At 48.6% G+C, this 21,928-nt stretch overlaps 1 protein-coding gene across 4 annotated transcripts; it reads right to left on the reverse strand.

Moving 5' to 3' along the window:
* Positions 1 to 10,896: 10,896 nt before the first annotated feature.
* On the reverse strand, positions 10,897 to 21,710 carry Tifab (TIFA inhibitor). Of its 4 annotated transcripts, XR_012442906.1 has the most exons (4): positions 21,381 to 21,499; positions 19,965 to 20,135; positions 18,727 to 18,974; positions 10,897 to 14,591 (listed from the first exon to the last, which is right to left on the reverse strand). XR_012442906.1 is itself a non-coding variant. In XM_020180930.2 (3 exons), the coding sequence occupies exons 2-3, from the start codon at positions 19,976 to 19,978 to the stop codon at positions 18,878 to 18,880; spliced, it is 537 nt and encodes a 178-aa protein (XP_020036519.2). In that variant the 5' UTR covers positions 19,979 to 20,135; positions 21,381 to 21,499. The 4 variants fall into 4 exon arrangements, 3 of the variants coding, with proteins under 3 accessions (XP_020036519.2, XP_073914923.1, XP_073914922.1); XM_020180930.2 differs by lacking the exon at positions 10,897 to 14,591 and having other exon boundaries at positions 18,878 to 19,400; XM_074058822.1 differs by lacking the exon at positions 10,897 to 14,591 and having other exon boundaries at positions 18,878 to 19,400; positions 19,965 to 20,187; positions 21,381 to 21,461.
* Positions 21,711 to 21,928: the final 218 nt, after the last annotated feature.

Genomic DNA, 21,928 nt, shown 5'->3' on the forward strand with positions numbered 1-21,928 from the left:
TTTTATGTTGCTACAATATTTTACAATGTTTATTTTGCTATAACAACAAAAGAATGACTTTGAAGAGTTTTTTTTTTTGTTTTTTTTTCAGTAGTAGAGTTTGAATTCAGGGCCTCATGCTAGGAGGCACTCTATTCCTTGAGCCACTCCACCAGCCCTTTTTTGGTTTGGTATTTTTCAAGATAGGGTCTCGCAAACTATTTGCTAAGGGCTGGCTTCAAACCGTGATCCGCCTGATCTCTGCCTCCTGAGTAGCTAGGATTACAGGTGCCCGGCCTGAAGAGCTGTTTGAAGCGCAGGTTCCTGGGACAAGCATGTAGTCTCTGATGTGAGTAACCATGGCCTGCTTCAGAAGTAAAAGATCTATGTAGACTATGCCAACTGGCTTTCTTGGGCAAAACAAGAAAACAAAAGAGAAGTGCCTGCTGTTTTTCAAAGCTTGTCCTGAAAGCAGACCCCTAAATAGCAGGAAGATTGGCTACTTCATCGTTGAGGAGTCCCCAGGGAGTGAGGATGGAAATACTTGTTCATCTGGCTGGGTCTGAATACAGTGAACTTAGGATCAAAGGATTAGCGGGGACCCTTTGACCAACCCTGTGACCTTGAGCTGTGGGACCGCAGCATGGCATCTATCTCTCTTGAGTTCAGCCTTGGGAGCCCTGTCCAGCATCCTTCTCCATCCTGCATTGCCCCAGCCAGGCTCCTCTGCAAGCTCAAGCAAAGGCCAGGGGCAAGAGATGACTCTGGACCAACCACTTCTTGAAGATGGCTATGTTGTGATAAAGCGAGAGCACACAAGGGAGGTATGAGGATAGGTAAGACACCTAAAAAACTAGATAGCATTTGTTGTCCTCAATGCAGAGAAACTAAAAGCAGATACTTTAAAGTGACAGAGGCCAATAGGAGAAGAGGACCAGGAACTAGAGAAAAGGTAGATCAAGAAGAATTAACCTAGAAGGTAACACACACGCACAGGAAATTAATGTGAGTCAACTCCCTGTATAGCTATCCTTATCTCAACTAGCAAAAACCCTTGTTCCTTCCTATTATTGCTTATACTTTCCTTCAACAAAATTAGAGATAAGGGCAAAATAGTTTCTGCCGGGTAGCGAGGGGCAAGGGGGGAGGGGTAAGGGAGGGAGTGGGGCTATGGGGGGAAGGGGGGAGAAATGACCCAAACATTGTATGCATATATGAATAAAATAAAAATTAAAAAAAAAGATGGCTATGTTGTCTTCATTTTCACTAATAGTCCTATGCCTGGGTCAGGTCTATCCTTCTTCCATCAGGGTGACACAATCTCACTTTCAGTATCCTGTGCCCAGTAACCCACATAGTTTACTGTATTTTCTGCTGACGTCTTTCCTTGCATATAAGTAGGCAGATTACTAGTAAGGAGAAGGACCCTGGGTAATTATAAAACATCTTCTGGACTGTTGTTTGAGAATTTGTGCTGTGTCCTTTTGTTGCCTGGCAACTCAAGTATTCTTTGAGATCAGTTTTCACTTTGGCCTTAGACCCATTTTCAGAAATTATTTTCTTGTGTCCCATCCAAGGAAAGCGCAGAAGAGCCTGGCCTGGAAATTCAAATGTGAGTGCTGCTTGTCTTCAGAAGGGAAAGGAGGACAGGAGGGAGGGTCCTTGATTTTTATTGAACACCCACCAAGAGCAAGTCCTTTGGCAATGGAAGTAAACTAGACTTGGCCCATCCTTGGTCTCTCTACCTGCTAGATATCAACAGCCTCCTTCCTTCCCATGAAACATTGTGACATGCCCCCTGGAGCAGGGATGCAATGGATCCTGGTTGGGAACCACTCGTTGAAGCATAATGTGTTTTTATGGTGGTCCATGACAGAGTCATCAAGATGGTTTTCAGAAGTCATTAAAGATGTATGCAAAAATGTTAACAATAGAACACTAAAAAAAGAGCTTGCGCATATCATTTTACATACAAGAATATTACTCAAGTTATCACATACACACAGCATGCATGGAAAAAGTGGGAAATAAATAGGCTAAAATATTAAAGAAATTTACTCCGGATGGTAGGATAAGTGACATGGTTCCAATTTCCTACTTAAAAAAACAGATTTTTTCAATGACAATTGAATGTTTTATAGTTTTTTATTTGTACCCAGTATGTTGCAATGGATCTGACAACTTATTTAAGGAAACTTATCACTGAATATGACATACATACAGGAAAGTGCAAAAATCATGAGTGTATGACAGAGTGGACATTTACAAAGTGAGCATACCCATGTAGCCATCACCAAGGTCAAGAAACATCACTGGCACACACAAACCCTCCAGTATCAACTTCTAGCCCTACTACCTGCAAAAAGGACCATTTTCCAATTGATAGATGTTTTATTTGGCTACTTTTAACCTTTCTATAAACTCTCTTGTGTCTGGCTTTATTGTGCTCAACATCATTGGTCAAAGTCACCCATGTTATCATTGTATGTGGTTGTAGTATAGAGAAATGAGCATGTCGCGTTTTCAAAATCAAAAGTTACTAAACAAGACAGCAGGTTTTAAAGATCTGGGACATTCTCCACTTCCTGAGGGGTGCTTTTCAGTCCTGCTAGGATGTTGGTCCAGGGCAGGGGACCAACATCCTAATTGCATCTCCAGAACTAGGAAGGATTTGTGCTGGTCCCACCACCCCAGTTCCCCTGCTGTCACCCATATTTGTGTTTTTTAGCCATTTGGGGCAGAGACCAATCAAGCAGGATGGACAGAAGACCATGAGTGTCTTCCATGATGGGCACTGGGCAAGAAGCTAAACAGGAAGTGAGCCTCAGGTGTCATGGAGGGATCTGGTCCTCTTGAAGGGAGACTCTTTACTTCCTGTCCCTGTCACTGGCATGCTGCTGGCCCCAAAGCAGAAGTGTCCTCTTGAAGATTGCTTTATTGGGTCCCCTGGTTCTTCCTATTCCTCCAGCTCCCCATGTACATGCATTCTTTGCAACAACCACATGAAGGAGGGGCTGTCATTATTTCCATTTTGTGGACCACACAATGAAGGCTGGGAGAAGTCAACTTGCATAGGAACACATGTTAGGTTTTGAGCCCCAGAATGAGTGACCCCCAAGCCCAGGTCCTTGGCCCAGTGGCCTCTCAAAGCTACCTCCCTGTCCTTCCCACATCTGGCTGAGATGGGGAGATGGTGTCATGTGTCATGTAATGGTCTCAGTCTGGTGACTTGCTCCCAGCTATGTGGTCAGGCAAGTCATTCTCAGAGGCACCTTCAGTTTGTTTGTCTAGAAAGTGGGCGTCTCAGTATCCCCTCCTCACTCCAACCTCCCTTCCTTCCAGGAATCTCTGGGAAAATGTTCTGGAAAAAATGGAGGCATTTTTATGACTTTCTCCTCACCTAAACCTGCTGGGCCACTACAGAGCCCAGATCCTTGGGCTCAGACCATTATCCGACAGTTTGGACCTGGGCCGCCCCCAGGCTTTGATGTTGTCTTGCTAAATGTCCCCAAGTCACTGGCAGGCTCTGATCTCTCCAGCACCTAATAATTCAAACAGCCTGAAGTAGTGAGCAGCTAATCACCCGGGCAGCCCTTGCAGCTGCACAGTGGAACTGAAGAGAAATGGGGTCTCTTTCATTCTGAGGGGTTCATTCTACAACCTGATAACCAAGGCAGACACCACCATCAGCTGGCCAGGGGTGAAGTTAATTCCTCCAAGGATCCAGGTGGGGGTCTGCCTGGCTTTGGTGACCAGTTGCAGGGTTTGAATCATGGCTGTCCTGGCTGGGCCATCGGGTGGGAATTAAAATTTAATTTAGAAAGTCCTGTCTCTGCGGCCCTGGTGGCCGTCGCCTGGGTGATTGACTGGCTGGTTTCTTTCACCTTTGCATGCCTTGGGTTTTTACTGGCAGAGGAAATGAAGGCTGAACTGGGGCAGGAAATTCCATGTACACAGGTGTTTCTGATTAGCCTTGTGCACCTCGGCCAGGGGCACAACCAGGGGCCAGGGATGGCTGCATGATCCCAAGTCCCCCTGTAGCCTGGCAGCTGTGGATGCTTTGCACCTAGGGAAGGATGGACGAGGCACTCAGGCTCAAGTGGTAGAGAGCTTGTAGCACTCTGGCTGCTGCAGGGCAGACAGAGGTGCCAACAAAAGGGATGAGATCTATAGCACACTTGGCCAGGGTCACTCCAGCCACTGTGCTTGCACTGGGCGGCTGGTGGCTCTAGGGCCTGACCTGGGAGATTAGCATCGCCCCGAGGTGTGTTTACACATTGTAGCCAGCACTTCATGTGGTTGACCTGCCCCCATTTTCACATCTTCCAAAGGGCTTAGAGATCCCACGCTTACCCCCTTCACTTAGAGGGCCTCTGGAGGGGTTGGGCCTGGTGTGAGATGGCCATTTACAAGTATGACTTCTGAGGCTAAAGAAATAGCTTCCTCATCCCATAATATCTTTGTGTCACCATGGGAGCATTTCCATCATTAGCCCTTCACTGCCATGGGCAAAGGCACCAAGGGCTCCCATTAAGCCCAGAGTACACCTGGAGGAAGGAGGCATCCTGAGAAATGGCATGCCAAGACACATTGGGTGCCGCTGGATAAATGTGCACTCCATCCCACCCAGTTCAGTTTTCCCATCTGTGAAATGGTCACCATAGTAACGAACTGCTAGATCTGCACATGGATTGATGAGATACTGTCTGTAAAACACCAGCTCCTGGAAACAGTCCCCAGGAAATCAATCCAAAGAAAAATTATTTTATGAGTGCTTTGCAGTATTACTTCAAACACAACCCAAAATATTGCAACCAACTAAAATGCCCACCAAAAGGCCAGGTATGGTCATATCTGTCTGTAATCTCAGCTACCTGGGAGGCAAAGGTTGGAGGATCATGGTTCAAGGCCAAATCGAGCAAAAGTGAGAGACACTATCTGAAAAACAAACTTAAAAAAGAAAGAAGACTAAGAGCAAGGCTCAAGTGGGAGGGAGCTTGCCAAGTTAACAAGCTGGAGGCCCTGAGTTCAATCCTCAGTACCGAGGACAGGGGGAGGAGAAGCCCATAATTGTTTAGAAAGTAAGGAGTGTTGTGATGTAATCCTATGTAGCCAATAAAATTAACATGACAAGTATGAATCCAGGTAAAATGGTGAGGAAATAACTGGAGAAAACAAGCCTGTCTACACTGGTTACACCTGTGGGAAAGTGTATACCCTGAGGAAGGCTGGAGAGGGAGGGAAGTAATTGTTTATTTAAATACATTTAAATCATCCAATAGTTTGGTGCATCATAAACTGAAAATTAATTAAGAACAGCAATAGAGGCTGGGTGCTGGTGGCTCACGCCTGTAATCCTAGCTACTCAGGAAGCAGAGATCAGGAGGATAGTAGTTCAAAGCCAGCCCAGGCAAATAGTTTGTGAGACCCTATCTCGAAAAAACCCTTCACAAAAAAGGGATGGTGGAGTGGCTCAAGGTGTAGACCCTGACTTCAAACCCCAGTACTGCCAAAAAAGAAAAAGAACAGCAATACATAGGAGTGTCTAACTAAGCTATCAAGTTTCTACTAGCATGAGACCTGTGGCATTTGTCTAGGACAAGATAAATGTGAACTGAATGGTTGGAAAAAAGCCCTTGTCCCATGGGAGACATGGAAGCAGAATCACCTGGACGAATCTGGCCATTCATCTAACCCGACTGGGGTTGTGTTGGCATTCTGGGCATGCTGGGGGATGTGGAGCTGAGCCGACACCGTAGTCTGTCTCTTACCAGCCTAGCACCTCATGTCCCCAGCACCTATGTATGGAGAGAGACCTGGACCCTGTAGCTGCACCCATGACCTCAGGACTGCTGAGCACCTTAGCTCCAAAGGAAGAGATGTGCTTTCATTGCTGTCATGAGTTCCACATCCAGACACCAAACAGGCCTTCAGAAAGGACCTCTTGCTCTCAGCTGAGCACAAATGATTGATGGCCCTGTGGAGCTGTGCAGGGTGGGAGGAGGGACCTAAATTGAGATTTCTAAGAGCTGGATGCCTTGTCCTAGAAACTGGTAGGTTCCAGAGAGGTTGGAGGCCATTCTCCCTCAAACAAACTGCCCATTATCCAAAGGCACAGCTCCCCACCCCCTTCCTGGAAACCTCTTCTGAGCTCAGAACCCTTCTAGAATCTGGTTGTGGTCCCATGCCCCTGGAGGGCAGGCTCTCAGAAGAGATCTCAGAACCTTCTTGCTGAACAGTTGCGGATGCAGAAGGAGGTTGAACAGCAGCGGTGGTTCACAACTTTCAGTTCCTCCTCTGAGACCCCTTGCAGATATTTCTGCCACCTTCCTCCTCCCTCTCCCCCCCACCTACTTCTTCCTTCCCCTGGGACAGAGGTATGAGACAGCAGTTCATAGCCTCTCCCTCTGTGTCTCCCACTCCTCTTGTGATTATCAGTATAGTTTCTTAAGGGTGAGGGGAACCTGGCTCTGCTCCGCCTTCCTGCCCTCAGATTCCAGCAAGTGCCATCAGAAAGAGGCTTGTCATCTTGGAGGGAAAAATAATAAAAAGATAACTACTTAACAACTGGCCTTCGGTGCTGGTCCTGCAATGGGCCGAGTGCTTCACTTACCATTCTATCCTCCCTGGCCCTGTGAGATAGGTGACCATACTTTTCTAACGCGCAGAAGAAGTCGAGGCTGAGAGAAATTGATCTCTTGTCCAAGGTCACAGGGCTAGTAAGTGGTACAGCTGAGATCCAGCCTCTGGCTGTCTCACCCCAAAGTCTAGGCTTTTCTTTACACTAAATCCCTCCACTCAACCATCTCTTTTGTCTGTGGAATTCTAGGAAGTGTTGGTTCTGTTTCTTGTCAGCAGGGCCTGATTCTCACCATGGAGCTAGGTCTCTGGGTATTTGCGTGTTGTCCCTAGAGGCAATCCTGGGTGTGCAGAGCATCACCTCTATCCAGGATGTCCAGAACTAGCTGGAATCAGAGGTCTTCTGGCCCCTTGCCCTGCACATGGAAATGCCATTTGTAGTCAGCGCTGTAGTTGGAGAGCTGCCTTTCTGTGCAGTGAGAAAAAGGACCACATGGAAATACTTTAGTGAAGCCGGCGCTGGAGAAGCCCTGGCTTGCAGCCATGAATGGCGGCAGGTCCAATAACGCTGAGCTCCAGGTCTGCTGCCAAGAAGTGAGGGAGCTTGGAGGCTGACCAGCAGCTCTGGCTCACACGAAAGGCCCTCCTGTTGCTGAGCATCTGGAAGCGCAGTAGACATCATAGGTTTCTGCGCTCTGGGCACTGAGTCTTTTGGTGATGATCCACTCTATGCTTGGCTCTGTTGGATCTGGGATAGCATGGGGGATCTAGTCAGGGCACCATGGTTGTGGGCAAGTTTATGCCTGTCCCTGTGTGCAAAGAGGAACTAGAGCTTTCCTCTGCATTTTCTAATGACCTGCAAAAGGCCAGAGACTTGACTATCCAAGAGACTGTAGCAGGAACAAGGGAACTAAGTCATTTAGCATGCCCAGAAAGACAAAATCACCCCAGGACAGCTGAGTGAGAGAGATGGGCCAAGCTGGTGAGGGCAGGGAATGAATGATGCATAGGCCAGGCGAGTCCTCTGAGCAGCATGGAGCCCCTCCGGCCTCCCTTCCCAGTCTGACCACACAGGCTTCGGAGTGCAGGGCCCCCCTGGGGCCTTCAGGGAAGATGGCCTCCCCCAACATCATCTGTGAACCTCATCTCCAAGCTCTGGACTTCCTCCCACGTGGGGTTGCCCCTTCTCCGAGCTCCAATTTCCCCATCAGCCTTGGACCATATATCTTCCCCTCCTTTCTTCTGGCTGCTTTATAGCTTGCTGGAAAACGCCTTCCCTTAGCACTTCGAAATGTATCACTTGAAAGCATCTTAACGTTAACCAACGTGATTCTTCTTTAATTTGAAGAGGCTTATTTCTCCGAATGGCTTTCCTGATCTTATAGGAGGGCACGCTCCCTAATATTAAACTTTTTCTTTAAAAAAGAGCAAAACATGACTCACATCTGTTTGATATTTAATTCAAATTGAATGGCAGGACAGGGACAAAATTACACTGCAAAAAGCCATAAAACGAAATATTTAAAAGTGCCAAGTATACTGAACCTATATGCCAGAAAATTTGAAATGACAAAGGATGGAGGGGATGTGGCCTGGGCAATGGCTTGTCTCCTACCCTGAAGCTGAGGGCATTAGCTGAGCCAGGGAAGATGGAGGTGGGAGAAGGGCTCAGTCTTCACTGGAGGGACTGCTTTTCAGTTCCACATGAGTCGCAGGTCTGGGACCCCAGACTCAAGCAGGGGTTTCTGGTTCTGTCTGGAATCTAATGCCTGCAGCTCCAGGTTGGTGGGCAGGGTGGCGACCAGTTTAGGACTATCCAAGGGGCTGCTGGGTAATACACACACAGCCTGGGTGGCCAACCAGTTGTTGTCTTGCTCTTAGTGTCTAGGAGACCTGGGGCTTTGGCTATAACTCAGAGAATTGAGGTGAAATTTCCTCTGTTCCCCCACTAATCGGTTTACCCACCAACACCCTGGGTGTGAGAGGGCAGAGAGGGGAGTGAGGCTCAGAGAACTGTGTCATCCTTCGACCTTTTGAGAAGGAAGGTGGCCTTTAAGTGCCACATAACCTGTAACTGCCTCATGAGTTCGGAGAGAGAAAGGTGTGAGTGTGACCTCTTACTTATTCCCTGTTGAGCTACCTGTTAAGCTAGAGGTCTGATTCCAGGGCTCTGGCATAACCACTCCATTGTGAGTCATATATGGTAACAGCTGTTAGATTAGTCTTGACAGTGAGACTGCACAACTCTGGGCTCTGGCAGAGCTGGTCTGCCCCACACCCTCACCAAGTGCATGGAAGGAGCTGTAGGGAGAAGAGTGAGTAAGTCTACCCACCCCTATTGACCAGCTGAGCTGGCTTGGCATGGGCACACTTGCCTCTCTCATCCTTCATCTCCTTATCTGCAACCTGCAATGGTTTGACCTCCTCATAAGGTTATTTTAAATGTCTAATGTGATAAATAGAAACAAATTCACTTTTTGATAGCAAAATATTGTACAAGTTTCTCAAAAGGTCATTGTGAGCTCTCCAGGGCTTCTGCATGGTACCATCATCATTCCTGAGGTATTTTTCTGTTGGTTATTTTGTTACTCTGGCCAGCATTTGAATACAGGGACTGGAATTTTTTCCATATGGTGGTAGGCTGGAACCGAATCACACTGTCTTATAAAAAAGTGGATTGTTAAATGGTTAAATGTAATTTAATCATTGAATTTAATAATTAAATTATATTTAACCATCTATGAGAATTATTAAGTTTCTAATTAAGTTACTGAATTTATGAACTTATAGTTAAATAAGTTACATTTAATACAAAGTAAATAATCAAGACTCATTACTTTTACTGCAATTTTAGCTTTTTTTATGGTACTGAGGTTTGAACTCAGGCCCTCTACCATTTGAGCCAAGGCCCCAGACCTTTTGCATTTAGTTTATTTTCAGGTAGAGTCTTGTGCTTTTGCCCCCCTGGCCTCAGACCTTGATCCTCCTACCTCCACCTCTGGGGTAGCTGGGATTACAGGCATGAATCACCATTCCCAGCCAATTTCAGCATTTTAAAAGCATTTTACTTCATCTACACCCTTGAGATTATCTTCATCTATTGCATCTGTGTGGTGAAAATACTACAGAATGATGAGTTTGTTACATCTCTTCCCAGCCGTCCAACAACGTTGCCTTGATAAAGGAACTTGAAATTGACCATGGTGGGAGAAATTACACAACGGAAATTGAGAAACCCTGTCATGAGGGCTCCCGCACCAGAGAGCCAGGTGTTAAACATTCATCTGCACCTCCCTGATGATAGAGATTGACAAAACAAGGTATGCAAGATTTTGAGGTCACTTCCTCTCAATCCAGTGCCTTTTCTAAAATCAGGCCTGGGTGTTTCAGCATGCCAGAAACTTGTAGCCAGAGTGACAGCGTTCCTTTATCAGAACACTGGCGTCCTCAGAAAGTCCCTAATTCCTCTAATGGTGGTCTCTTCTCTGCGTCTGTTTTCCTCTGAGCTGAGCCAAAGCACTCACTCTGGTGTGTGCTGAAAATCTCGAATGGAAGTATTTTCTCTTTAAGGGAGGAGTGAAACTCACATTTCATAATTACTCTGTGGTTTTCTAACCAACGCTTTACCTAGTCTTGACAGAGCCCAGAGGCCGATGTGTGTGTGTGTGTGAGGAGGGGAGGTGGAGTGGAGAAGAAGGCAGACCACATGAGGTTTTGTGATGCTTCAACTTGAAATCTACACAACAATCACTGATCCTATGGGCCCAGGGGAAGAGGAACGGAAACCTGAAAGACAGAGCCCTCTCATTATTACCTTCCCGCTCTCTGGCCTCCAGTGAATGTCCACAGGGGACCACACATTCCTCAGTAATGAAGCCCAGCACAGGTTCTGGAAGCCTCCAGCCGCCAACGTCCAACCTGCCTGCTTCTGATACTCCTGGGGCAGATCTCCAAGCCTGGGAGCTCTGAACCTGTGCGCACCGTGTTTCTGAGTGGTGAAGGGCTGGGTGGTTGGGCCACCTTTCTAGAAACAGGAAATCCTGCTGGTAGATGGCATAGGAATTGGAGGTGTGGGGCCCTGCAAGAATTTGTCACTGTCTTCTGGGCTTGGGTCCCTATGGACCTGATGATTCTATTGTCTGAGTGGACCCACTCACTCTCCCTCTTCTCACCCAGCAGCAGCTTGATTGAAGTCTTTTTTATTTATTTTTATTATTTTATTATTCATATGTGCATACAAGGCTTGGGTCATTTCTCCCCCCTGCCCCCACCCCCTCCCTTACCACCCACTCCGCCCCCTCCCTCTCCCCCCCACCCCTCAATACCCAGCAGAAACTATTTTGCCCTTATTTCTAATTTTGTTGTAGAGAGAGTATAAGCAATAATAGGAAGGAACAAGGGTTTTTGCTGGTTGAGATAAGGATAGCTATACAGGGAGTTGACTCACATTAATTTCCTGTGCATGTGTGTTACCTTCTAGGTTAATTCTTTTTGATCTCACCTTTTCTCTAGTTCCTGGTCCCCTTTTCCTATTGGCCTCTGTTGCTTTTAAGGTATCTGCTTTAGTTTCTCTGCATTAAGGGTAACAAATGTTAGCTAATTTTTTAGGTGTCTTACCTATCCTCACCCCTCCCTTGTGTGCTCTCACTTTTATCATGTGCTCAAAGTCCAATCCCCTTGTTGTGTTTGCCCTTGATCTAATGTCCACATATGAGGGAGAACATACGATTTTTGGTCTTTTGGGCCAGGCTAAAACATCACTCAGAATGATGTTCTCCAATTCCATCCATTTACCAGTGATTGATTGAAGTCTTCGCAAGGCCTTGCCCCCAGAGGCCTGCTCTCACCTCACCCAAATTCTTCCCCTCAGCTCACGCTCCTGTCATTCAGTCAATAGACCCTCACTGAGGACTCGCTCGGTGCCAGGTGGCTGCCAATCTATAGACATGTCCAAGACAGTTCCTGCCCTCCACAGGGCTCTGCAGGTGGTACATTCCCCCAAGGTGATGTCTGAAACACGTGGAGCACGGCTCACAGTGCCTAGCACACAGCAGTACTCAGTGTGTGAGTTCCTGCCGAGGAAAGGACCTCTGTGCCACTGAAAGCCCTGACCTTGGCTAGGGCTTGGAGGGAGAAGGCCTCTCTGTAAGAGAAGCCAGGGAGCTTTCTGGAAGGAGCAGTGGGGATGGCTGGTGGCTAATGGCCGTGGTTAACATTACTGAGCTGCTGCAAGGTCCACACACTAAGTTCCTTTACATGTTGTGCTTTTAGTCTTCACAGAGATGACATAGGGACCGGCATCTTCCCTCTTTTTAGATGAGTATTTTCTCTTTATGTAATGGAGGAGTGAAATTCACAGCTCGTAAGTATCCTGTAGTTTCTCAGCCAACACTTTACCTAAGCTTGACAGAGTCCAAAAGGAGGCATGCACACACGTGTGCGTGTGCGTGTGCGTGTGTGTGTGTATGTGTGTGATGAAGGGAGAGGACATGGACGTTGGCTCTTGGAGGATGCCATCTCTGCTGAGGCAGAACTCAAAGCAGAGTGTCCTGATGGGGATGGCTAGGCCACACCTGACTCTTCCTGTGTTTCACAGTGCTATACCTGTCATTTTTTTGTTCTCCTCTCCTGAGGATGCTAAAGGTTGCATAGGTTGGGTGATGGTGATGGAGGAGGATCCATGTTTGCCCACTGTGCTGGGCTGTGTAGTCCTCTGTACAGTGCACCTCCTCCCTATCTGGAGACCACCGCAGGGATGTGAGCACTGTCATGGACACATAGGTTGGCTAACACTGGCATTTGACTGTTTGCCCTCAAATCCATCCCTCCTTCCTTCCTCTGCTCTGTGCTACAGGGAAGTGAAACCCTGAGAATGCAGGTCTCAGCTCACTTGCCAGCTGCTTCTGGCTGGCTTCAGCTGAGGGGAGGCACAAGTGAGAGATGGGGGAGGGAAAGGCAGAAAATGGAGCAAGGCCAGGTCATTTCTTCTTCTCTCCCACCATCTCAGGTAGACTCACCTGAGCCAATCAATGGAAGCAGCTGTATCCCAGGGGAGTAGCCTCTCCCTTCGAGGTCCCCACTTCCTCAGAGGGCCTCCGTGGCAGTCCTGGGCCAGACAAGTCCACTCTGTCTTTTCTTATACCACTTCTCTTGGTTGTCCCTCTAGCCCCAGGGACTGTAGTCAGTGGTGCAGCAACTTCTGCCCATACTGTCTGAGTTGTAACCCACACTTTCAGCAATTCTGCGAACTTAGTACCGAATTCTCTGAATCACATTTTTGGAATACTGAGTGGTTTTTATTTGCATGACTGGATCATGGATGAAACAGCCCTTGAAACAAGGTCACTTAATAGGGCCCATGTTCCCAGCCCATCTACAGCAAGCTTTCTGAAAGAATGACATTATGATGTATGTCCTGGACCTACTCTGCAGAGAAGCAATCACCAAAACCCCAGGTCTGGCTGCCTGGCTGAGCTCTCCCTCTTTTGACCTCCTCCTCTGCTTTATCCTGACCTCTCCCTACCTCTTGCCTCTACATATCTTTAGAGGACAGCAAGGCAGACATCCCAGCCAGGCCTCCTTCCAGCAGTTAGAAAGCTGGGCTCAGAGCCTGGGTTGTCCTGATGGCTTTGCTGGTAACTGGTACACATAAGTTCTGCCATTAAGTTATAGGCAGAGGGGATCAGAGAAGCAATAGGGGAGGGAAATCAGCTTCTCCAGAGCTCCCCCCCGGCCCGCCCCCAGTCTGTCCATGTTTCCATGTGGATTTGATTTTCCCTTTTTCTTAGTTGTCTTCAAATGTCTAGAGCTGGGTGCTTTGTGGCAAGTGCCCACTAAGAAGTGGGCATTCTGGGGGTGGAGGCTGTCTTCCCCTGGAAAAAAGGGAGAAGAACTAGTTATAAGGCACTGGCATCCTCACTGGATGCACATTTTTGTAGAACAACCCTCCTTTCCAAATGGCACCTTAAAGCCCTTTCAAGTCAAGTGCCCAAAGAAGAAAATAACGAAAGTCTTCTGTGGTGGTCACCTGGCCCTCCACTTCTCCTCACTTGGGAAGTTTTGTTCTCACTGGAGTGTGTGATTGGAAAACAACAGTAAATGGGAGCAAATTATTCCTGTGCCATTTCCCCCCAGCAGGATTAAAACTGCCTCAGTCATAAAGAGTTTACAAACTCTAAAGAAAGATAATAACTTCCCTTCTCACAGCCTGGTCACAGGGAGGTAATGCATGTTTTCAATCAGCTGAGAATGTAACTCAAGTGGTAGGTTTTATTTTACTTCTATCCACCTGTGAGTTCACGTTAAAGGTAAGACCCTCAGCCCTGCAATGCGAATAACATTAAATTCAGCATCTCCTCCTAAGAGTTGAGGCACTGGGCTTGTCTACTTCCCCCACCCCTTGAGTCTTGACTGGGTTGAGGGCCTGGGGCAGCAGAGATGCTGCTGGGAGTCATGCTGGAGGGAGGCCATTTGACTTCCTGGACCATGGCAACCTCAACCACCACCAAAGGTCACAGGGTAGAAGCTGGGGAAGAAGAAACAGGGGCCTGAGGAGCAATGGAGTGGGAGGCAGATGTCCCAGATTGCAGCTGGCTGCTGGCAGTGAAGGTGGTGATGAACCGTCTATACCACATGGGTCTTGCTTGCATCTAGCACCTCTTTGCTGACAACAGCCTGATGGCACAGTGAGCAGCTGTAGAAAAAAATCAATTCCCAGTTCCTGTTTCAATTCTACTAGTTAGACACCAGGAGACATGGAATCTGCCCCTTGACTAAGCCTCGCATTACACATTTATGAAGTGACCGTTTGCTTCATGACCTGCTGTGGAAAGTTTAATACCATTCTTTCTTCTTTGAACTCATTAGTCCTTTCTTTGAAGGTGCAGATGCCTCCAGCGGTGTAGCATCCTGGCCTCTGTGGCCTCTGGGGAACTCTTTAACAGGAAGCTCTGGTGTGTGTAGATGGAGAATTGATGTGGCAAGGCAGGAGTTGCTGGTGTCTGCCTGGGGGACAGGGATGATGTGGCTTGCCACTGTACAGGGATCAGAGAGAGAGTCAGAGTAGATCCTATAGTGACTTGGTGGACAACAGGCCTGAACTAAATCCAACCAACTATTACTGCTCAGAGGCCCCTCACACACACTGTCCTAGCTTCCTTTGGGGTTGCCTGTGTCCTGTGAACTTCTGCTATGGGCCGTGTGCAGAGTTCCATGTCTCAGGATCCACTCGAGTTGGGCCAAAGAGGCTTAAGAATGAGGAGGAAGCACCGCCTTATTCTGCCCCAGATGGAGACCTTGGGATGCCCACTAATGTGGAAGAGACAGTGACGGTCACTGCTACTCACTGACTGCCCAGTGTCTGGAGCTTTTCTCCCTCCACTGGCTGGCTGGCTTCCCACCACTGCAGGCCTCAGACTGCTGATGCCTGGTCTAAGAAGCCTGTCTTAGACCTTCAGGCCCCAGGGAACTGTTGCCTTGACTACCAGTGTCCCATCTGTCCATCCATTGTGCTCTGCTCAGTTCCATGATGCCCACATTGTGGGAACACAACATCCAACAACCCATGGCCCGTGTTTACATGAAACTTGAGGTCTTACTGGGGAGACAAACTAGGAATGTGTGGCCCAGAGTGCCAACCTCCCATGTGGGACATCCTTGGCCAGCCATAGGCTTCCTTCCTCTAGGCTGTGACAGGATTGCACTATTAGCATTCCTGCCATTGCTTCCCTATGGTGCTGCCTCAGGCCTTGGGTCCCTGCTCTGTCACTGTGTAGGGAAGATGTGTGCCTCCATGGAAACACAGATTGAGTAAATACCATGCCTCCTTTATAGTCAGGTTGGGAAGATTCCAATTCTAGGAAAAGCAGAGGAGTGTGAGGGTTAAAATGACTTCAAGGGGAGCACAGGGGTTGACTTCTAAATTTCCAGACATTGTCTCAGAGAATTGTAGTGCTCTGGGGTCTGTCTGACTGTAATTGATGTAGCTCCTTGTGGCAGACGTGTGTCTGTGTATGTGTGTGCATGTGTAAGCCGAGTCTGTATGTCTCCTTGCACTCAATTCATTCCACTGAATTAGCCAATGTTATCTGGCCTCTCTTGAGCATCTATGTGCCACAGACTGCATTAGATACTTTACATATGGTGTTTCATTTTACTTCCATGATGACTCTAAGCAGGAAGGTACTGCTAATCATCCTCATTTTCTAGAAGACATTATGGCACAGGTAGGGCCAGTCACTTGTTAAAGATCACAGAAATAGTAAGTGGGCAGGCTGAAGTCTAACTCAGGCTGACCTCAGAACCCACTTAGAACTACCACAGTGTTCACGAATGAGTGTCCATGTGTCTATGCTTGCATGCCTGCACCCGCCCAGCTATATGGGCTGCCCTGTGGGTAGCAGCTGAGAGAATGCAGAGATGACTGGGAGGGACTCACGCCCCTCTTCAGGCTGTGGGTGAGGTCAAGGGAAGTGCTGCTGTCAAGCGTACAGACCAGGGCCCTAAAGCCAAGCTGGAAATTCCAGCTGTCAGGAGAGTGGGGTGGGTGTCATGGGTCTGATGATTTAAATTGAGAAAAGTAGATCCTAGGATGGGCAGAGCAGTGGTGTTTTAAAAAACATGCTGAGTCTGATAGAATCTGAAACAACAGACCAGATGTTTCCTGGCTCTTGCCTGTGCCTTGTCTAGTCTGCCATCCTTCAGCCTGATGTACAGTGCATCCGGGTCCCCTGACAACCTCAAAAACACTTCACCCCAAAGGCCCAAGTCACAGAGTCCCCCACGGAGGAAGTGGGCTGTTCCCCCTCATAGACTCTCAGTAGGGATGGGTGTGTCCCATGGTACCAGGGAACAACACGTACAGACTCTGGGTGCCACCAGCGGCTGCCTTTCTTCAGCCTTTGAGGCTTTGGTACAGTCTCCAGACAGTTTTTGGGCTCTCCCTGAGTTAGGGCAGCACTTTGGCCTGTGAGGGACCCTTATTGCCTCTAGATTCAGCCTGGGAGATATCAAACTGTCCTGGTCGGTGGACTTCATAACCAAACTACACGTGACTTCTCCTCCCTAGCCCAAGGGTTCAGCTCTACAAACCCTGCTTGTCAAGCCTTCTGGTACAAGAACAGCTTAAAAGTCCCCTTCTGACGGCCTGCCAGGTCCACAGCTGAAATAAATCCCTTGCTCAGAGAACCTCAGAGTGCCATAGCCTTTGGGCTATGGATGGCTCTGGCTTTGTGATAAGCCTGTGAATATACTTCTGTTAGCCTCTCTCTTTCAGATCTCATGATGGTGACTGATCCTTATTGAATGCCTACTGTGTGCCAGGCACTGCACTATGACTTTCCATAGTCATGGTAACGTAACTGCTCTGTCACTTACTGTTATCTCTCTTATCACTTTCTAGATGGACAAATACAGGCAAGAGCAGGTTGTCACTTGCTCAAGATCACAGCTCATAAACGGCATGCTGTTCCCAATATACTTAATCTTTCTGAACCTCAGTTTCCTCACCTGTACTATGAGGAAATTGTCTTGCTAGGATGTTGTGCCCATTAAATGAGTCAATGCAGGTGGCACATAGTAAGCATCAGCAGACAAAGGCATTTAATAATAGAGCTAATGTTAAGCCCAGCTGGAGGAGAGAGAAAATACAATGACCATAGCATCAATTACAATCATGATCAAATAGTTGTCATTACCCTCCTGAATGCTTGTCTTTCCTGAGTGCACAAGAGTGCTGGAATGCAGAGACTTTGTCAGCCTTGTTCATTCTTGGTTCCTGAGGATTTGAATACATCCAGCACAAAGTAGGTGTTTGGTGATAATTTGTTGAATGAATGAACAAGAGTCTGCTTTGGGAGTCCTAAAGCACAGCATTGGACAGCCCTTCCCTGGCAACCCTTTCTCTCTCCTGCCTTGTGTCTGTAGACTGAATGTACTTGATACATTTGCTATCGGGAGGGAAAGCTTCGTGAGCAAGGGCATGGCTGGATCTTGTCCAGTGCTGTCTTCCTCATAGAGAAGATGCTCAGGGGTTGGGAGGAGAGCTGAACCTCCAGTAGTCTGCCTTGGAGGCAAAAGGATATTTTCCTTCAGTGCAGAATGGCATGTGTGGGAGGTGGTTACAGACCCCAGGGATGTGAGTCAGCCTGTAGGCAGTGCTGCTCCCTCAGTGTCTTTGCACCCTGGAGTAGGGTACATGTCTGGGATCATGGTGATCTCATGAGTTTGTAGGTCCCTCCTTCCATTACATAGGTGAACACTGTTTTTAACCATTTTTCTCAGGATGGCAAGACAAGTGGCAGCTAGCTCACTGCTCCCCGTGTGCACTGAGAAAATTCTCCCACTTTTGACCTGCCTGGCTCCTTACCAATCAATCCCTGTTTTGGAAAGACCCCCCTAGGTCAATCAGCATTGGCCCACCCTGAGTAATTTTACTCACTGCTGGGCTGAATTCTAACACAACCTTCCACCCTACTCCCTCACAGAACTTGTCCTGATAGAGCCTATTGATCTGCAAACGCATCAATTCCTGAGGTCAGAAGTGAGAGAGTGGGGAAGTGTGAGGATGAGGAGGGTGATGGTGACAATGAATTTCCAGGCAGGCCCAGCTCCCAGCTGCCATCCCAGAAGCCCTGAGGTCTGCCTGCAGCCTTCCCAGAAATGCAAGCCCTACCTTTCCAATTTCCTCTTACACCTCTTCTAGGTTTCCCGCCCCACCTCTGCCTGACAATGTAGTGTGCACGTGGTCCATCTGGGGATCAGAGAATCCTATTGGGTATGCCAGCTTAATGAAATATTTTGAGTTTATTAAACACAGGCTTGCCTAAGCCCCAAGTGCCTATGGGTATTTGAAAGCTGAAGGTAACCCCGAGCTACGACAAATGTAATTTCTACGTGTGTTCATGCATTCCTGGTGCAACCTCAAACTCCTGCTCTTAAGCAGTGTGCAAAATGAGCAACATAAAGTAACTCCTAGTTAGATGGTGAGAAATGTGGGGAAATGCCGTGAGGGGCTCCCAGGAACCCCTCAGGGCCTCTAAAAGAATATGAAGTTCTCATTACCTCTTGCCAAGGAGGAAGCTTCTCCACCCCACGGCTGCTTAGTGTTTGCAGAAGTGGTTCATTATGAGTGAGGCAGCCAGCAGGCCTCAAATGTCGACTTGCACATACCTTGCATGACGTAGCTCAGATAGTCCAAGCCTTGTTTTCACTCTCAGTGGCAGGGCCAGCAGAGTGCAGAGTTTGGGGGCTCCCTCTGCAGCTGTATTTCTGTTCCTCCTCCAGGGCTTGGTTGGAGAGGACTTTCAGAGTCTGGGAGGGGCTATGTAGAAACCCCAGGTGACCTTGAGTCAGTTCCCTTGGACACGGGAGAGGTTGCTCCAGGAGACTCCCATTCATCAGCTTCCTCAGCCTTGGGTCTGTAAATCAGAGGCGAGGGACTAAGATGGAAGAAACAGAGAAAGGCCTCAAGGGAGGTGCCTTCTTCTATGTGGACCACCAGCTGGACATCAGAGAAGGAGACCCTGTTGACCGTGCTCAGGGGGACCTGCTCGAGGTACCTCAGTGGCAGCCCGTTGACCCACACACAGCTCTTGCAACTCAGGACCTTTAGGCAGAAAGCCAGAAGAGTGCCACCCTTCTCCAGGTAGGGCTCCAGGGACAGATGTTGGCAGGAGAGCTGGGGCAGCTGCAGCTGCAAGTGGGTGTCCTGTCCCCGCCCAATCAGCAATGGGCTGGTGTCATGTTGCAGTTGCTGTGAGACTTTGGCAAAGGCAACTGGGTCCAGTGTGGGGTGGTACAGGCTCACATGCAGGACCATGAGGGGCTTCTCCATGGATGAGAGCCTGGGAAGGATGGAACACAGACACACTCTTTGTAACTTCCTGAACCCAGACAGTCTGCTCACCTTAGAGACCTCAGGGGCCACATCTAGCCAATCAGAGCCACACATCCATGGATACAGTCATTCTGCCTAAGCCAGGATGGAGCCAAGGCTGGCATTGGTGTGGAATAGTTCTAGTTGTAGCCTCATCTCTCCAGGCTCTGGGTGGGGACACGCCCACCCCGCCATGCTCTCTGAATTGTAGCTCTCTGGAATATAGTTGTGTCCATCCTTCTAGGCAAGGCATAAGGCACACCAGCTTGCAGGGCAGAACTTTGGTGGCCTGTTGGTTATTCAGGGGCAAAAACCCTGAAGCTTCATGGGAGGGAAGACAGACTGTACCTTCCTTTGTATCTGGTAGTCATGCACAAACCCTTGCTGAGTCCCTTGAGTCAGGTGCTAAATCAACTGATCAAGATGGAGGAGCAGATGTAAACAAGCCCTTGCTCCTGGGGAGCACCCCACTGGGGAGGAGATAGTGCTCCCAGTATGGAGGCGTGGAGGGACACAGAAGACAGAAGCCTACCTGCTCCTGGGCATCAGAAAGGCTACCTGGAGACCCCAAGGAAGGATTAAAAACAGCTAGCACTTTCCAAGCACTTCCTGTGGGCCAGGCTTAGTGTTTTCCCCTTCTGAGCAGTAAAAGAGCATTCCTTCTTCACAGATGGGCAGAAAACAGATCTTGGTAGAGAAGATCCTGGTGGAAAAGGAGAGTGCTAGGAAATGGGTCACTAAAGAACCCACACGCTCTGTAGGAAGCAAATGGCAATATGTGTCACATACATTATTTGTTCCACAGATACATTTCCAGGAAATGATCTTTCTGAATCACCTTGGCACACACTAGAAGGCCACTTCCAATGGTCAGCTTTGTTACTGCTTGGATTTGAGGAGCACAAACTCTCTGCCACACCCACATACCTCATGTGGCCCAAGACCTGCCACTACCTTCTGTCAGAACCAAGGGTTGAGCAGAGCTGGAGAAGTGTACCCTTCTCAGCACCGTGCTTTAGCTCAAGAATGCATGCTCCATCCCAATCTCTCCTCTTTCAAGGCCCTGTGCAAATGTCACCTCTTTCATGAAGCCCCAGGAAGGTGACCTCTCTGTCTGTCCTCTAACATCCACATTTCATGATAGAAGTCTATGGGCTCTGTCCTGTCTTCCTGAGCACCTCTCCTGTTTCTCTTAGGTCTCCTGAGGGCTGCAGCCCAGCTCAGATAGTGTCTGTCCATAGCATGTGTCTGGAGTACCTGTGCCAATTGGTTAAATGAGGAACCCCACACACAGTGAAATCAAACCCCAATAGATCACAAATGGGAATCTGGTCCCTAAAGGCTGTGGGACAGGGAGCCCATGCCAGGTGGTACAGATTAATCATCTCTCTTGGATGTCCATCCTCTGCCCCTCCTGCCTTTTGGATACAGTAGGGAGTGGGGAGCTTCCAGTGTGACACTGAGATCTGGGCCCTTTGGGACACCACTTTTTCCTAGTGCATGGATATACTTACATCTCAGCCCACATGTCCTTCTGACCCCTGCCTGCAGAATGCCTCATCCCAAGGTGGGGTGCAGGCTGAGCCCAGGACAGTGGGTTGTGTGCCTATGACCTCAGCCTAGGCCCAAACCTGAGTTCACTCCTAGAAACCAACATGGTGGCCTAGGGACCCTGAAAAAAATCCCTTTGAACCACCATTCTGTTTGACTTTACTCTCTTCAGAGCTGACAAAAGCCACTGGTGAGAGAAGGGCCCCTGAAGAGGCTGATACCTGCCTCTTGAACCGCAGCTGATCTGGGGAAACAGAAACCCCAGCCCTCCTGATTGCCCTGTGGCTGAGCATAGGAAGACACTCCAAGGTGAGGGGCGTCTGGCCAGGAGCCCTCCTCCCAGCCCCACCAGGCCTCTTCCTCCCTGTGGGCTCCAGTCCCTCCGATCTCCACCTACCTTATTGGAGGGCCACATCTGGCATTAGCCCTGCAGTTGTGAGCTCTCTCCATAGAGGGGGTCTGGGCTGAGACAAGGCTGAGGAAGTCTCGGTTCAGGAACATGATGTCAGAACAAACTTCAGTTCTGTTGCTTGCTTCCTTTTTTCCTCTTGGAAAGAAACTGTTTTCTATGCAGAAGTGGAACTTCAGAGAATTGAGAAACCCCAGCTAGGACCCTTCTAGGCAGAGCCTCCTAATGGGGGGGGGTTTCCTCCTGGGTCTCAGAGCTGTCAGTCTCTGCTACCCTAACCCTAGGGACCACAGAGTATCAGATTTCCTCTCCCCCTGGCCACTTAATAGGACAAAAACAGAATAGGCATGTTAGAAAGGGGGCCTTTGCAAGCAGAAGGCCACTGGGCAGGAAGTCCCCAGACTGTGAGGGATGTATTCTGGCTGACTGGTGTCTAAGGAGGCTATGGGCAATGGAACAGTTCTCAGAGTGTCTCAGGAAAAGTTGGGATACAGAGGGTGGGAGAAGATAGCCACTCACGGGAGGTAACCTGTTCT

Source organism: Castor canadensis, chromosome 16, assembly GCF_047511655.1.
Source record: "Castor canadensis chromosome 16, mCasCan1.hap1v2, whole genome shotgun sequence".
NCBI classification, from domain to species: domain Eukaryota; kingdom Metazoa; phylum Chordata; class Mammalia; order Rodentia; family Castoridae; genus Castor; species Castor canadensis.